Here is an 18379-nt window from a genome sequence, read left to right as displayed (position 1 = left end):
TCTCCCAGGATGTAACCACCTACATTTACAGCACTTGGAGTCCAGTGTCCCCAAAGTCTTAATGCTATTTTTTGTTTTAATAATATAAAAGATCTTAAATTTTAATATCTTAAAACTACACTAAGACTTTGGGGACACAATTCAGTGGAGTCAAACTCTGATGCAAATGATCCCTTTGGGACAAATTGATTTAGAAAACCACAAGTAACATTATCTACTATATATTGTATTTATATTGTGTTTTTTATTTCTTTTGGTAAACATTTGGCAAATTATACTTTAATCTGGTTAATTATACTTCAATCTGCACTTCACAAGCTGGTCTATTGAATCTGAAATCTCTTGTCAAGTCCAGCCTCTCATTTTATTGATAAGGAATCCAAGGGACAGAGAAAGATAAGTTACTTTTTCCAGGTAGCATAGGAAGTAACTGACAGAACTAAAATTTAAACCTGGATCCTCTGACTCTAGAGCTAGCATTCTTTTCACTGTATCATACTGCCTCCAACATATGAATTATGTGACTAAGTGCATGTTAAAGAAAACCCAAGATCTCAGAGCTGGAGGGGACCTCTCTACCTGACAGGGTTTTCCTCTCCAAAATTCCCAAGAAGTGATTTTCAGTCTTTTCTTGGAAAAGAAATAAGGAGAATTCACTATCTCACCAGGGTACCCCATTATACTTTTGGACAGTTTGGTTTGTTAAGATGTTTTCCCTTACAAGAAACCTAAATCTGCCCCTCTACAACTTCTGCACAGTGCAGTAATTGGAGCAGAAAAAAAAATTAGTTTCAGGGAGCAACTAGGTAGCTAGGTAGCACAGGGAGCATCTAGGTAGTAATAGGCCAGGAGATGGAAGTACCTGGGTTCAAATCTAGCCTCAGGCACTTCCTAACTGGGTGAACCTAGGCAAGTCACTTAAACCTGACTGCCTAGCCCTTGCCACTCTTTTCTTAGAAGGTGAAGGTTTAAAAAAAAAAACCCAGAAAAATAAAAGAATAAGCTTCAGATGTGAAGGGAGTAAAGCAAGACCTTACCACTTAGTAGTAATGGTATGTAGACTGTGCAGATCTGGAGGGAAGGGCTCAAATTTTAAATGATTCTGGGAATTTTCCCCTTCTTGGGGGCCTCTACCCCAAGGGAATACTATAAAGCTGCAGGGGCATGTATAGGTGTCTAGGGGAAACCAGGATTATTTGAGGGGATAGGGAGATAGCTTACAATCTCTGACAACTTTGACTTGCTTAAGTCTGAAGGCAAGTCTGGTGGAGTAGATTGAGCTCAACCTGGGAGATTACAAAACCCTGGGAAATGCCCACCAGAATGGGACAGACTTGGGCAGGAGTCCTTTCTCTTTGGGGTTTTCTTTCAGATAAAATAAAGTCTATCGTGAATCAAATGCCTTGTTCTGGGGCTCTGGGCTACTGGCTTACACCTCAATGCCTTCCCCAAATGTCAGTTATAAACATGATCACTATCATCGTTATAAAAACTTGCTGGGTCTGAATTGACTTTTCCATGTCCTTTTTCCTCTTCACCTCACTCTGTACCCTTCAAACTCTGGATTCTTCCTTAGCCTAGTGTGGCTAAAAGAGAAATGAATGGGTTAGAAGACCTGAATTCCTGTCTCACTTGTATCACTGACTTGCTGTGTGATCTTGGGCAAGTTAGTTAACCTCTCTGGGGGACTCCATCAATCAACTGTAAGGATTGCATTAGAAGACCTGTTTCCTGCGTTTAAAGCATCAGTGAACTTCTCCAGTTACATCAACCCTTGCCCTCCTTACCCCGCCCCCAATACACACCTGACCTGCCAGGGAGAAGGAAATGAAGGGGAGGCAGTTAGGTACCTGGGAAAGCAAATGGCTCTGAAGACAGAAGGCATTGAGTTGGGAGGACCTAGGTTCAAACCCCACCTCTGGAGACTCTAAGTCACTTCCCTCCCCACCCACCCTCACCACTTCTAGACTTCAGTTTCTTCATCTACAAAAAGATAGGAGAAGGGCGGGACTAAGACGGCCTTTGAGGGTCCTTCCAAAACAAAATCCTTACTTCTCAGGTAAGGGGAAAAAGCGGGGCTGGAGACGAGCCAGAGAAGGTCCGTGCGCATGTGCACGCACTGCTGTCCTTCGCTTTTCCTCTCTAGGATCTGAGGACCGCGCGAGTCCAGCGGGCGCTTGGGCGCATGCACGCCTCTACGTCTCCTCCCCCTCCCTTCTCTACCTCCTTCCTTCTCCTCGGGTCCCGCCCCCTCCCGCGGGCTCGCGCATCCCGGTCCAGCTGGGCGCGGGCACGGACACTTCTGGATCGTGGCTGCTGGCTCTCCTCCTGCTCCTACTCCCCACCGGCCCGCCTTGGAAGCCATGGCGGAGGCAGGCTCGGTGCCGCCGCACTTGTTGCTGCCCCCGGGGCTGCTGAAGCTATGCGCGCTTCTGGGAGCTCACCGGGAGAGTCTCCACGACCTGGAGCAGGTGAGCAGGGACCAGAATGGAGATGGAATGGAGTTGGGGTCCCGGCGCAGCCCCATGCCTTTTTTGGCTCACACCTTGACCCATTTTACAGAGGGGGAGGCTGAGGCCCCGAGAAACGATCTCTAGAAAAGTCCAGAGTGGTTACTCTAAGTGACAGTCCCAAGGTCACGCAGCGAGTTAGGGCAGAAGATCATGTCATACAGAGAGTAAGAGCAGAAAACCCACTGCTCTTAACACCCGTCTAGGACTTTCGGTAACAAACTTGTTTCTCTCCTTTTTTTTTCTTTTTTTGGGTAGTTGTTATTCCCCCAAATCATCCTTGTAGCAAGCAGCAGTTACAACTTTTCCTCCCCTGGGTTTTTCCGGATGCTCATCTGGTCCGCCCCACCCCAGCCTGTCTCAAATCGGATACCTTTCTTCTCCCATCCCATCCCCCTAAGCTCCCCTGGTGCCTTCCCTACCTCTTCTTCCTTCCTTGTCCCAGGAGTTGTTTATTTTCCCATTGTATAAGCCCTACTAAGTGGCACACTGACCTCGAACCCAGCCAGGATGTCTTAGTCTAGATGATCTCAGCTCAGATAGTCCCTGACTAGTGGGCATCGTAGGGATGCTTTGGGTCACCCGACTTGGTGTGTTCTTAGTGATTTGCTCTCTCTCTCCAAGAAAGCCTTCCTAGCTACTGAAATTCTGTCGTGTAGGATTCCTCACTTCCCAGAAGCATTCCCTCCTCACCCTGGCTTGTCTACTAATCACCTGTATTGACATCTTAACTCCAGGCAGGAAGATTTTTACAACCCCTCCCCCCCCATTGTCCCCACTCTGGCAAGTCCTTTAGGAGTGTGCCTGAGTTTTCTTTGAATTGCCTAAAATTACTAATTTTTTAATGGGTTTTTGTTTATGTGTTTGTATCAAACCAGTGATTTCATCAGGGCTGAGAAATGGGTTGTGGAACTTCCTTCACCAAAGCACATTGGCACACTTTTACAACTAGTTTTTTAATTTCATTTTGTTTTTGAGAGTTGCCTGGGTAGTCCCCTGAGAGTACTGGGGACTTGTCACACTTCCAGTATAGATCAGCCCTTCCTGTCCATGAAGCCAACTCTCCATCCAATATGCAACTGCTGTGTCTAAAATACGAGGTGGGGGAAAGACGCTGGGTGGCTCAGTGGGTGGAGAACCTGACATAAAAATGGGAGGTCCTGGGTTCAAATTTGGCCTCAGACACTTCCTATCTGTGTGACCCAGGGCAAGTCACTTAACACCCCCATTGCCTAGACCTTACCACTCTTCTACCTTGGAACCAATACACAGTATTGATTCTAAAATGGAAGGCGAGGGTTTAAAAAAAAAAAGCAAAACCTACATGTGCTTAATAGATATATGTTGAATTCGGATCTCTCTTGGGTCCTTTCCTTGTGTCTGTTCTCAGAGACTCCATGGTCTCCAAACCTGCCTTAGTCATTGAATTCCCTAACTGAGGTCTTCCCTTAGTCTTTCCCAGCTACAGTTATACAACAAGAAAGGACCATCGAGGATGGAGTGTGTAAATGCCGTGGTTATCCATGGAGATTGGGAAGCATGTAAGAAGCATGTGAAGGATGGAGAGGCTAGGGAAGAGGGAAGGGTTGATGCTCAAAAATTAATTCTGAGGTTGCCTTAGTATGAGAGAACCTAGAAAAGTGACAAGAAGATTGGGGCAACTGTACAATTTCCTCATCTGCTGGATGCCTGGGTTGGACGAGGTGGATTACCTTTAAAGACTTTACATTCTGAGACTTCATTCACTACAAGAATGAGGGGCACTAGTCAAGGAATGAGCCAGGAGCTTTCTTCCTGGCCCTGACACTGGGAACTTGGGAAACTTTGGCAAGATACTTGACCACTGAGGCCTTGGACTTCCTTATTTGCAAAATGAGGGTATTGGGTGATATAATTGCCAAAGTTCCTTCCAGCCCTAGGTTTCTGTGATGCTATTAGCAAATGGTCATGTTCTCTCAATTTTTTTCTTTACTTTTCTCTCTTGACAGTTTCTCTCACAGGGACCTATCTTAGACAGTTGGAATCACCTGCATCAATTTTGCTAACTTGACCCCTGAACTTTAATAATAATGCCCAAGATGTAATATTCTGGGTGGCACAGTAGTTAGAGTGCTGGGCTTGAAGTCAAGAGGACCCAAGTTGAAATTCAGCCTCAGGCACCAGCTGAATGACCTTGGTCAATAGGAGGTAGCTAGGTGGCTTAGTAAATAGAGTACTGGGGTTGGAGTCAGGAAGATCTGAGCTCAAATCTGACTTCAGACACTTAGTTTTGAATTCTTGGGCAAATCACTTTCCTCAGTTTCCTCATCAGTGAAATGAACTGGAGAAGGAAATGGCAAACGACTCCAAGAAAACCTTAAATTTAGTTGACTAAATCAATGTAATATAACATTCCTGGGGGTGGTGGTGGTTAGGGAGCCTTCAGAGGCAGGGAGCTCCGGGTTCAAGTTTCAGCTTTGATATATGTTGACTGAGTGATTTGGAGCAAACCACTTAACCCCTCAGTTTCTCCAGTCACCTCTGCTAGTTACAAAGAAGGTATTATCAGCATTGAGAAAGGAAGCTTCTTATCAGGAGCTCCCTGTGCTGTTGAATCACAGGTTTTATGCCCATCCCTGCCTCACCCCACCCTTACCCCCAGGATAGCAATCACTTGCATTTATCCTTGCCACTTCCTAAATTCATTTACATCTATTGACTCATTTTCATCCTGGAAATATTCCTGTGAGACCTGCATATTTTTTATTGCTTTGTATCAAGATCATGTAGAGAAGGGCAGCTAGATGACACAGTGGATAGAGCATTGGTTCTGGAGTCAAGAAGACTTATCTTCTTGAGTTCAAATTCAACCTCAGACACTGTGTAACCCTGGGCGAGTCACTTAACTGTTTGCCTCAATTTCACATCTATAAAATGAGCTGGAGATAATAGACAATTAATAATAATTAATAAATAACCAACCTCTTCAGTATCTTTGCCAAGAAAATTCCAAATGAGGTCACAAAGTAAGACACAACTGAAAAAAACAACAACAAAAATCATGATTGACTGATAAAAAAAGATAAAAATAAAAAAGGTAAAGAATGAGACTTCGATTCAAGAAAACCTGAGTTCAAATCCTACCTCTCACACTTACTAGTGTGTTACACTTTCTTAACTTCTTTTGAGCCTCAAGTTACCTCATCAGCAAAATGGACAGTGATAACACTTGTGGTCCCTAGCCAAGCTTTATCCAGAGATAACTATGTAAATCACTTTTTAAACTTCAAGCACCATATAAAGTCCATTGTTGTCATTATTATTATCTTCTTTATATGTGTATGTCATCACCCTCTAATTAAATTATAAACTCATTAAGATCAGATTGAATACTTTGCTTTATTCTGTCCTGGTATCAGGGTCCAGAATCTTGTTTAAATATTCAGTTGATTTTAAGTAGTCCTAAAAGGTACTTAATTCAAGTTCAAATTTATTTTACTGATGAAGAAACTGAGGCCCACTGAGATTAAAATGATCTTTCCTAAGGTTCTGGGACAGAGCCTGCATTTGAACTCAGTGATTCCAACTAGGCCCTTATCTATGCAAATAATAAAGAATCCTTGAAATGGTTGGATTATTTAAATTTACATTGCAGATCTCCATTGGACTGGAATCAATGACCAGATCTTATCAAATTTACATTTTCTAATTAGGTGATAAAGTGGCTGGATTACTGTTCCTGGAATCAGGAAGACCTGAGTTCAAATGTGGCTTCAGCCACTTACTAGCTGTGTGATCTTGAATAAGTCACATAACCTCCATTTACCTCAGTTTCCTTGTCTATAAAATGGGGATAACTATAACTTCTACTTCCCAGGGTTCTTGAGGATAGAATGAGATAATATTTGTAAAAATCTTCCTCAAATGTTCTTTAAGTGTTTCATTCATGTCTGAATCCTCATGACCCTGTTTTGGGTTTTTATAGCAGAGATACTAGAATGGTTTGACCTCTCCAGCTCATTTTACAGATGAGGAAACTGAGGCAAATACAGTTAAGTGACTTAACCAGGATCACACAGCTAAAAAGTATTTGAGACCATAGTTAAACTAAGGTCCTTTTGATTCCAGGGCTGATGTCTTTGTGGAAGCTCCAGAGGGCCACATATGCCCATTCTGCTGTGGATTTCTCCAATTTTCTCCTGCTTCCTTTCCTCCCTTTCTCCATTAATTCTCAGAGTTCTTCATAATTTTGATTTCTATTCAAACTTCTTCTAGTACTACTTGATCTTCACCATTCTTCTCTTCTTGCTAATGCCATTCACAAAGCTGGCTATATTGTTATTTTTCCTTGATGGGGTGAGTGGTATGGGAGTAGTAGCAGTATTTTCAGTGTAATAGTTTATGTTCAGTAGTAGCTCTGCTACTGAATCATTTATGCTTGTCATTCAATTTATGCTTTAATTTCATCATCTGTAAGTGACAGTATTTCTGCATTTTTAAAGGTGATTAAAGGTTAATGGAAAATGAAGGCTATAGTCATTAATCAGTCATTCATTTATTTATTTTTAAGCACTTACCTTCTGTTTTACAATCACTAAGTATTGATTCCATGGCAGAAGAGTATTAAGGGCTAGACAGTGGGGGGTTAAGGGACTTGCTCAGGGTCACAAAGCTAGGAAGGGTCTGAGGCCAGATTTGAATCCAGGATTCTCAATGTCTCTCTGTATCTACTGAACTACCCAACTGCCCCCATTAAGCATTTATTAGGCATATACTATATGCCTGGCACTGTGCTGAGCACTCAGGATTCAAAGAAAGTCAAAAGACAGTCTCCTCTCAAAGTATTTACAGTCTGATGTCTATAGGAAAATAACCCCCATTTTAATGGCATTTTACAGTGAGGGATCATAGTAGATAGAGTCATAAGCCTGGAATCAAGAAGATAAAGGTTCAAATCCATCTTCAGACACTTCCTAACAGAGTGGCTCTGTGTAAGGCATAACTCTTTAACTATAAAACAGGAGTAGTTATAACACTTCCAGGGTTGTCACAAGGATCAAATGAAATAAGGTCTGTAAATTGCTTAGCACAGCTTCCTACTTTCTTCACAACAACCCATTGAGGTTAGTAGGGCAAATATTATTGTCTCTATTGTCCCCCTGTAAAGATTAAAATTTAGGGGAGACTGAGGCAGGTAGAAATTAGTTTCTCTCTGCAAGGAATATTATATTTTTTAGAGGTTTATTAAGGATTAAGGATTAAAGAAAATACAGGATAAGGCCATAGGCCTAGATAAGACCTCACCTACATTATGGAAAGAGCCATGTCTGCTCCAAAACAGAAGTCCAAAAAAGAGAGAGCCTCAAAAGCCTTTGCAATCAGCTTAAGTACCTTCTTGATCTCGCCCACCTCAGAATTCCGTGAGATTACAAAGCATTTTGGGGAAGTGGAGCAAGGACTTGTGGGGATTGAAGTCCAGAGTTCAAATCTCAATTTTACATTCCCCCTGTTTGATCCTCTGGGAAGAAGTCTTTCCCCAAAGGATCATAAAAACATAATCAATTTAAAGATTACAATAATTTGAGGATAAGAGAAAAAAAAGAACAAAACCAATAATTGCTGGACGCATTGACAGAAAGCCAGTTAGGGGGCAGTCCCCTTTGGCATAAAAGTATACATACAAATAAATGTTCAATCAACTACCCCCAAAGTTCATTTTTGTGCAGCTTGTGGTCTGGAGGCTTCTTCATGGTGGCTTCTCCAACAGTTCAGTTCTGGATTCAGAGAGGTAGCTTCGTCTTTACCTAAAATTCTTCTCAAAAGGAATTTAAACTTTGCAATTTAAATAATAATTTTTTTTTACATTCCCCCCATTAAGAGGGTGATTGACAAATACAGAATCACTTAAGGATGCATGGCTGAGGTATGAGGTATATGAATCAATTGGCAAGAGAAATTAAAAAGATATCAGAAAAATCAATGTATACAAAAATTTGAGAAAGCAAGAATAAAATTTTCTCATAGGCCCCTATATTAGGGTCCGGTTAAATAATTTTTAATCCCAAAAGTCTGTAGGACAGAATGCAGCAAATTTCACTTACCCATTTGCAGCCAAGGCTACAGGAAGTTGCCATACTATAGGAGAGAAAAAGGACCAGATTTTTATTTTATATCTAGGGAAGTGTCATTTCCTCGTCTGATTTTACCTTCATACTCAGGGATGGAGGGAGCCAGGATGGTAGCCAACCTTTGGTACTTGTCTGTAGGTATTTTCACGAAGAGTGTGGATACAAGGAAGGCCTACATCTTAACGTCTGTCAAGTGTCACAACCCCGAGTCTCACACTAGGTTCAAGTCCTTAGTATTGGCTTAGAAGTGCATCAATCCTACCTGGATTGGTCTTTGATTTTTAGACCTGTGAGCTCTTTTGGCATTATCCAGGTCATCTCTGTGCTCCTTTTTGATCCCGTTCCTAGAATCAGACACAAACATTAATCATAGTCCCACAACAATTATCAATAAATGGCAGGTTCCCATAGTCTAAAGCTGTTTGGGTGCATATTAATAATAATAGCAAGTGTATATATATTTAAACTAATATTATTGTAGAATAAAATTAATATTGATTGTATGTACCTTAAGTACATAGAAATGAGAAAAAAGGGGAAAAATAAAATATTGTAAAAAAGGATAATAATAAAATAAGGAAAAGAGAAAAAAGGAAAAAAGAAAAAAAATTAAATTTAGGAATTCAATGTGTCAAAAGCAGAATAAAACAGTTCCACTTGTCAATGGGTAGTTATCTCTAATGCATGTATAGGATACAGTCAATCAGTCTCAACAGAAGATGCTCTCTTTACATGTGAGCAATGAATCCAAGAGTCCTTTTCTCCAACCTTTATAGATGTTGGAGTAGTTAATATTTGGAATGGTCCTTCCCAGGAAGGCTGGGTTGCTCCAATACGCTGGAAGTTCTTTATATACACCTTGTCTCCTGGGTTCAGGTCATGAAGTGAGAAGTCTAGTGGTCCGGCTTGTACTGCAGCTCTGGATTCATGTAGCTCATGTAGTTTGTGCTGCAATTCCTGTATATAGGAAGCAATAGTAGTATCTCCCCCTAATAGCGATGTATAAGCCGGGGAGAAAGGCTTAGCCCGTATAGGCGGATGTCCAAAAAGCATCTCAAATGGTGAGATGTGTAGGTCTCCTCTAGGCCTGCTTCTAAGATAAAATAGGGCCAGAGGGAGAATTTCAGGCCATTTTAAATGGGTCTCAGTGCATAATTTGCCAATCATAGTTTTAAGTTCTTTGTTCATCCTCTCAACTTGGCCTGAACTCTGAGGATGATATGGAACATGGAATTTTGGAGTTATCCCCAAGCAAGAATATATCTGGTTTAGAACAGAATCAGTAAAATGACTCCCCCTATCGGAATCAATACGTGCTGGCAGGCCAAAGCGAGGAATAATTTCTTTTAAAAGCACCTTAGCAACAAAAGTAGCTAATGCTGAAATTATTAATGAAGTATTTTCTGCTCTTCAGCTGCCTGAAGCCCTAGCTGTAGTCCATTGCTCAGCCCATACAGGTGGCACTGATCTTGTCTCTAGGGGAAATGACCGAGCAGATGCTGCTGCAAAGCTAGCAGCCATAGAAGGGCCTGAATTACTTTTAACATTAACAACTACTGATGACTTAAATTTATCACTTTCCTATAATGAGAAGGATGTGGAAAAATGGAAACAAAAATTCAAAGCAAAACATTGGTTTGCTGTCTTTCTTTCTCCTCTATTTCCCCATATCTACAACTATTATAGTTTTCCTTTTAGTGGGTAAATTTTTTGTATACACTTACAGTTAGAATTTTTTGGGGTGCAGTATGCTTATGTTTAGTGATCAATTGGGGAGACTAGTCCCCCAATCATCATCAGGGGGGATTGTGAATTTTAAAATCTCCATCTTGGTCTAGCACCCAAAAATTGTGCACACCCACACTACACAGGCATGTGCTAGTCAATGACAAATCAGAAATAACTAACTGCCCACCTGGGCTGTCCTAAGCCAAGTTTGAGCCACCGTTGGCACATGTGAGGCACAGGAAGTGACGGAGAGAGCAGACTCCGGAATTCGTTCACTTCCTGTAGACAGGGCTAGACGCCAGTTCGGGTTAGAAGCTCGAACAGGGAGGAGGCCTGCAGACAGCTTCCCTTCAGATCGGTCACGTGAGTCAAGGACTGATTCTTTCCACCTTGGCCCTTTGGGCCTAAACTCCCTCTGCCTTGGTCAGAGGTTGAGTAACCCCTTTCCTTTTTCTCCTCTCTCCTTCTCTCCCTCTCCTTTTCCCTACTCCCATTGTGATTAAACCTCCATAAACTCCATTCTGACTTGAGTGTTTCATTTTAGGAATTTCATAAGTAAATTCCTTGGCGGCCATAGTTCAATATTATAACAATCTTAAAAGGTGAAAATTTTCACCACAACACCCCGTAGAATGAAAAGCATTCATCCTATTGGATGAAGACAACTGAGGTTACAATCTTAATACAAATAAGATCTGGGATTCCAAGTCATATCTCCTGGTTCTAAGTGCAGCCCAATTTCTATAATACTATCTTGTGTTTCTAATAGAAATTAAGAGATTTGAAATGAGTGTCTTTTGGGTCAGCTAAGTGGCTCAGTGAATAGAGAGCCAGGTCTAGAGATGGGGGGTCCTGGGTTCAAAGTTGGTCTCAGACACTTCCTAGCTGTGTGACCCTGGACAAGTCACTTAACTCCCACTGTCTAGCCCTTATCACTCTTTTGCCTTGGAACAATACACTTGATTCTAAGATGGTAGATAAGGGTTTAAAAAAAAGAAAAGAAGAAATTAATGTTTTCATCTTAATGATTCAATTTATGTCTAATTATCTTAGTGGAAAAGCAGTCTTCTGTTAAGAAACCCTCTCTCTTGTTTCTTTCATTTTTCCCAGAATAGAAATACTTCCCTTCCTTTACTCTTCCCTCCTCACCCCCCAGCTTTGTGTTGTCTCACTTCCTTAAACTTGCCAAAATGGCATCTCTCCCATGTCTTTGTTTTGGAATAGGAAATGACCTGGTTTCAATGACTGTACCTCTCACTAGTTATAAAGTTTTTTTACTTTTTTGGCTGGTTATAACTTGTCTAACATAATATTATGATCCGCAGTGGATTGAAGTAGATAGAATGTATCCTTTTGAAGTATTGTTAAGTGGCATATTTAAGAAACTGAAACTAACTGTGAAACCCTCTACCTATTTGATAGAAATAGATGCCAACATTAAGTAGAGAAGCCACTTTTAGTCTTTTTCCTGCATCGTTACGTGGGGGGAAGAGGAGCAGAAATAGCCAGGTAGTGGGAGAAACGGCAGTGGGTCGGCAACCTCTTGGTTTTAAAGCCCCCATAAATGCCATTGTTGATGAAACATTTCATTTGGTTTTGTTTTTATGGCACTATTAATCAGGATGCCTAAATCATTTCCATTTGTTTGGGTGGGATGGCTATTATTCTCTGCAGCATCTTGGGCAAGTCTTCCAACCTGATGCCCAGTGTAGAACTGAAACCCCAAACAAGACCCAAAAATAATTTCCAAAGTCTGGTGCAGCCTTTCAGAGTTATTTTATGGAATGTGCATTTGGAGGCAGCTAGATGATTAAGTGAGCCTGGAAACAGGAAGACTCATAAATGATTTGCCCTTGGGTCACACAGCTAGGAAGTGTCTGAGACCAGATTTCAACCCAGGGCTCTAGTCCTAGTCTCTAGACACCTACCTGCCCATTTATAAATGTATTTAAAAAAAAAAAATTAACCCTTACTTTCCATCTTAGAATCAATACTGTGTATTTGTTCCAAGGCAGATCAGTAAGGGCTAGGCAATGGGGGTTAAGTGACTTGTCCAGGGCCACATGGAAGTGTCTGAGGTAAGATATGAACCCAGAATCTCCCCTTCTCTCTCTTTATCTATTGAGCCATCTAGCTGCCTAACCCTACCCTAAACTTTTAAAGATCTATTCAATGCTAGCCATTATTGTTTTTATTTTTATTATTGAAATTTTTAATATATATTTATATACACATATGTGATATATATGTGTGTATTCATGTGTATGAGTGTATACAGTTTGCCATTTCTTTCTCTAGCTCATTTTACAAATGAGGAAATTGAGGCAAATAGTGTTAAGTGACATACACAACTGGTACGAGTGAGGGGAGAACTAGGAATAATAGTGTCTGACATTTTAGTACTTTATGGTTTGCAAAAAATTTTGCATAAATATTTATTTGTTCCTCACAACCACCCTGTGTTTGGCCCTATTATTATCTCCCTTTTACAGAAAAGGAAATTGAACTAAAAAAGCTAAGAAAATTGCCTAAGGTCACTCAGTAAGTATTTGAAGCAAGATTTAAATTCAGGATTTCCTGAGTCCAAGTCCAGCATTCTTATCTACTATGCCAACTTGCTGCCTTGAACATCATAATTGCAACCTGTGACCTGAGTAGTAGAGGTTCCAGAGCCCCAGCTTTCTGAATAGAGAAGATGAAATTCCTGGAAAGTGTTGAGTTCTTGGTGAATTTCTGGGACCCAACTTTGTGGATAAAGTTATGGAGATTTCCTGGGCAGTTATCTAGTTACTAGAGAATTCAGGCACACAGATCCCTAAGAGGATAAGGGAAAGTTCCTGGGCAAGACTAGCTTTTGGGGGAGAAGATGACTATAAATGTGATCCCCAAAGTGGAAGAACAGCAGGGGACTGAGCCATGATGCTAGGGAACAAGAGACCAGTTCTTTTTGTTGTTCAATTGTGTTGACTCTTTGTGACTCCATGGATCATACCATATCATGCCCCTGTGTCCTCTACTGTCTCTTGAAGTCTGTCTAGGCTCATGTTCATTGTTCTTATGACACTATCTGTCCATCTCATCCTCTACCATCCCATTCTCCTTTTGCCTTCAATCTTTTCCAGCATCTGGTTTCTTTCCTGTGAGTTTTGTCTTCTCATTATGTGGCCAAAGTATTTAAGCTTCAGCCTCTGTATTGGACCTTCCAAAGAAGAGTCTGAATTAATTTCTTTAAGTGTTGACTGATTTGATCTCCTTCCTGTCAAAAAGATCCTCAAAAGTCTTCTCTAGTACCATAATTTGAAGTGTCAGATATGCTCTACTTCTTTTATTGTCCAACTCTCACAGTCATATATTGCTACTAGAAAAACCAAAGCTTTGACTATATGGACCTTTTTGGATAAGCTGATGTCTCTGCTTTTTAGAATGCTGTCCAGAAGCATTTTTTAATTTCATGGCTTCAGTTACTATTTGGAATGGTCTTTGAGCCTGAGAATACAAAATCTGACACTCCTTCCATTTATTCTCCATTTGCCAGGAAGTTATGGGATGAATTGCCAAGATCTGAGGTTGGTTGTTTTAATTTTTTTTTTAACATTAATCTTCAAGTCAACTTTTATACCCTCCTCTTTCACCCTTTTCAAGAGGCTTCTTAATTCTTCACTTTTCAGTCATCAGAGTAGTATCATCTGCATATCTGAGGTTGTTGATATTTCTCTTTAGTTCCAGCTTTTGATTCCTTCAGGCTGACTTTCTGTGTGATAATCTGCATATGTTAAATAATGTGATAATATACAGCCTTGTCATACTCCTTTTTCAATCTTAAACCAGTTGTTTCCTGTTCAGTTCTAAATGTTGCTTCTTGTACCCAATGCAGATTTCTCAAACAACAAATAAGATGATCTGGTACTCCTATCTCTTTGAGAGCTTGCCATATTTTGTTGTAATCCACATAGTCAAAGGATTTAGTGTGGTTAATGAAACAAGTAAATTTTTTCTGAAACTCCTTTACTTTCTCCATAATCCAGCGAATGTTGGCAATTTGGTCTCTAGTTCCTCTGCCTCTTTGAAAACCAGCCTAGTCTTCTGGTAATTGTCATTTTACATATTGCTGGAGCCTGGCTTGCATAATCTTAAATGTAACCTTACTGGCATGTGAAATGAGCACAATTTTTCAGTAATTTGAACATTCTTCTGCATTGTCCATCCTTAGATAGGGACATAAACCGATCTTTTCCAATCCACTGGCCACAGTTGAATTTTTCAAATTTGCTGGCATATTTTTAATATCATCATCTTTTAGGATTTCAAATAGCACAGCTAAGATTCCATTAACCTCATTAGCCTTATTGTTAATAGTGTTTCCCAAGGCCCACTTGACTTCATTATTCAGGATGTCTGGCCGTAGGTCAGTAACCACATAGTGTTGGTTATCTGTGATGTTAAAATCTTTCTTGTATAGTTCTTCTGTGTATTCTTGTCACTTCTCCCTAGGCTTTTTTGCTTCTGTTAAGTCCCTACCATTTTTGGTTTTTATCATAGCTGTATTTTCCTGAAACATTCCCTTGATATTTCTAATTTTCTTGAAAAGATCCCTTGTCTTTCCATTCTGTTTGTTTCTTCTATTTCTTTGAATTGCTCATGTTAAAAAAAAACAACACCTTATTTCTTCTTGCCATTCTACATTCTTTCTTTTTCCTTCTTTTCTCAACTGTTTGTAAAGTCTCAATAGACAACCATTTTGCTTTCTTGCTCTTCTTTTTCTTTATCATGTTTTTTTTTGTTGTTGCTGCCTCCTGTACAGTATTGTAAACCTCTATCCATAGGTCTTCAAGCATTCTATCTACCAGATATACTCCCTTAAATTTATCCGTCACTTACACTTCATATTCATAGGGGATGTTATTTAGGTCATACTTGTATGGTCTGATAGTATTCCCTACTTTCTTCAATTTAAGTGTGAATTTTACAATGAGGTCATGATCTAAGTCTTGTTTTTTACTGACTATATAGATCTTCTCCACCTTTGGCTGCAAAGTATATAATCAATCTAATTTCTATATGATGATTGGTAATGCCCACGTTGCCTTTTGGGTTATTGAAAAAGAGAGTTTGCTATGACCATTGAGTTATTTTGACAAAATTCTCTTTGTTTCTGCCTTGCTTCAGTTTGTACTTCAAGGCCAAACTTGCCTGTTATTCCAATTATCTTTTGATATCCTATTTTAGCATTCTAGTCTTCCATGATGAATGTGACATCTTTTGGGGGTCTCAATGGCTTCCCAGGGTGATAAAGGACCTCGATGGAATGCCATTAGATTATAAGCTTTTTGAGGGCAAGGACTAACTTTTGCTTCATTTGTATCCCCAGTCATTGCACAGTGCCTAGAACATACTAGATACTTAATAAATGTTTACTGATTTATTGAAACCAGGAGGATCCCTTTTTGGCAGCCTTAAATCCATTTCCCTCACAAAGAGAATCTAAATCATAAGGTGATTCTGAGTCTAGAGAACTGTAGAGATCCCTAGGGGGAAAGTGGAACTCACTGGAGAAACAGAAGAATTGTATTGATGATGATGTATTAGTTCCTGTGAGACATTTAGTTAGTATCTATATTTTCTGTGTGGTGAAGTAAAAGCTGTACTGTGCTTGATGTGCATTGCTATCTTGAATGTTTTCATGAGAGGTAGAGATGTTTTACCCACATCTCTGGTGACCTTTATTCAGGAATTATACACTGAGATTTCTCAGAGGAAACTCTAAATAGGGTCAAAACAAGCCAAAGAAATATAATTTTGAGGGGAGGTGAGCACCCCCAAGATTGAATCTTGTCATGGTAAATCCAGAGCTTAACGCACTGCCCATGAGTCACACAGGGAAAAATTGTTTATGATTAGAGCTGTTCAATAGCAGAAGTAGGCTGCCTTTTAAAGGTCTGAGCTCTTTGATGATGATGATGGAGGTATTTAATCAGAGGCAAATTTCCACATTAGGGATGCTGACCTCTTCTTTCCTTCTAAACCATCAATATTGCTATCAGGCTCCCAATTATATATGCTTGAAACATGGCAACCTTGACTTTTTCCATCTCCCTTGTACTCCCTGACAGTGAAATGTCAAGTCCTGTCAATTCCACCTTTGCAATATCTTTTTTATAATTCTTTTTTCCTTTAGTTTCCATTTCTACCTACAAGAAGCCCCCATCACTTCTCTTTTAGATAATTCATTAGCTTCTTAGTAGGTCTCCTTACTTCTCTGTTCCATTCTACATATTTCTGCTATACTTGGGGGCAAGATCGAGAGATGTCGTCTAGATCATGGTAAAGTTGGATGGGCTTCAGAGTGGTTGAGTAATTTACTCCAAAGAGTAATTACTGTCAACTCGGAGGAAAATCTTAGAGGAATGGCCCAGGGCTTTCCTTGGCCATGGGCTGTTCCATTTTCCATCAGTGATTTGGATGAAGACATAGATGGCACATGTATCAAAATCATCTACACACATATAAATAGGGGAAGCATGGTTAAACAGCAAGAGTTAATGAAGTACAAACTCAATGTGAGTAAACAGTGCTATATGGTGATAATTTGAGGAAGGGCTTCAGTAAGAGGTGGTATCCACAGAAGAGAAAGTGAGAATCCCACTATGTTCCATCTTAGACTACATCTAGATTATCATGTTCAGCTCTGGGTACTATTTTTTAGGAAGAGAATGGATAAATTGAAGGGCTACCATGTTTGAGAAGGGTCTTGAGTTCATGCATTCAGGACTGATAGAAGGGGTTCTGCAGAGAGACCTGGTAGCTTTCTTCTAGATCAAGGAAAGAAAGTCTTATGGGAGAAATATTAATTTGTCCTACTTGACACCAGTAAGAAGAATGAGGAAACAATTTTGTAGAAGTTGCAGAGTCACAGATTTAAGCTTGAGTTACAGAAAAACTTCCAAATGTTGGAAAATTAAAGATGGAAGAGATCTCCTAGGTTTAATGGCCAACTGCTTCATTTTCTAGATGAGGGAATTGAGGCACAGAGAAGTTTGATGACTTGTCTAAGATCACAATGGAAGTAAATAGCAGAGCTATAATTTGAACTCAGATCCCAAGACTCCAGTTTGATCATTCTTTCCTCTGCAATTAAAACTATCCAAGAGTGAATATGTTTTCAAGCAAATGATGAATGAATAAACAACTAACTAGTTGGGGCTGTTATAGAGGATATTTTTGTTTTCATGTGTAGGTTGGACTTATTGAATATAAGGTCTGTTCCAACTCTCAGACTGTGGTTTCATTAATCTTTAATTATACAAATACATTTAATGAACATTATTCATTGAGTCCCTACTTGTATAAAACATTTCTTAAAACACAGCTGATTTGTCACTTTGTTGCTCACAAATTCTCTACAGTTCTCATTTATGTTTTTATAATTTATGTATTTATATATAATTTATATTTTAGACTTTTCTGTTTACATACTTGCAAACCTTTGTGGTTTACAAGTCATATTCCTTTGTGAATTAGGTAAAGCATGTTATGCTTAAACAGTTGATATGATTTTGTTGGCATGGGTACTATCTCCACAAAGCAAATTTTAACCCTTTTGTGACTTATGTGAATAACCTCTAAGAATTTCTTTGACTGAAGAATTCATTATTGCAGCCAACCTGGCAACAGTTCTTTCTGATTTTAGACTGCCCTGGGAACACAGACATATGTCAAATTTGACATATGGTAAGAACTGCTAGAGTTCATGCTTAGCTGGCATAGCTTTTGAGGACTTAGGGGCCCCTCCCCACCATAATAAAGCATTGGAATAAAGTAGTATTCTCTTTATATTGTCTATGGGGAAACTGAGGCTGAGAAGGTGCTATATGTTGTTTTGTCCAAGGTCACAGAGTAGGTAGCAAGGAGAATACTTGAGCTGATGCATATTTATTCTTCTGACTGCAAGGTCAGTCCTTTCTCCTGAACCATACTGCTTCCTAAGCTCTAAATTCCTTAGCTTGGCTTAAGTTTTAAATGTATCTGTATGGAGAA

General features: G+C 39.9%; 1 protein-coding gene across 2 annotated transcripts in view; it reads left to right on the top strand.

Annotated features, from left to right (window-relative positions):
* The first annotated feature begins 1956 nt into the window (after nucleotides 1–1956).
* The window catches only part of DENND3 (DENN domain containing 3), a 115208-nt gene continuing 98785 nt past the window's right edge, over nucleotides 1957–18379 (top strand). For both annotated transcript variants that reach the window (XM_056823010.1, XM_056823009.1), the window contains exon 1: nucleotides 1957–2471. In XM_056823010.1, coding sequence (XP_056678988.1) covers nucleotides 2364–2471 — 108 coding nt within the window. In that variant the 5' untranslated portion in view covers nucleotides 1957–2363. The remainder of the gene's footprint in view (nucleotides 2472–18379) is intronic.

The sequence above is a fragment of the Monodelphis domestica genome, chromosome 3, assembly GCF_027887165.1.
Source record: "Monodelphis domestica isolate mMonDom1 chromosome 3, mMonDom1.pri, whole genome shotgun sequence".
Classification (NCBI taxonomy): domain Eukaryota; kingdom Metazoa; phylum Chordata; class Mammalia; order Didelphimorphia; family Didelphidae; genus Monodelphis; species Monodelphis domestica.
This window is presented reverse-complemented; position numbering and strand designations above follow the sequence as displayed.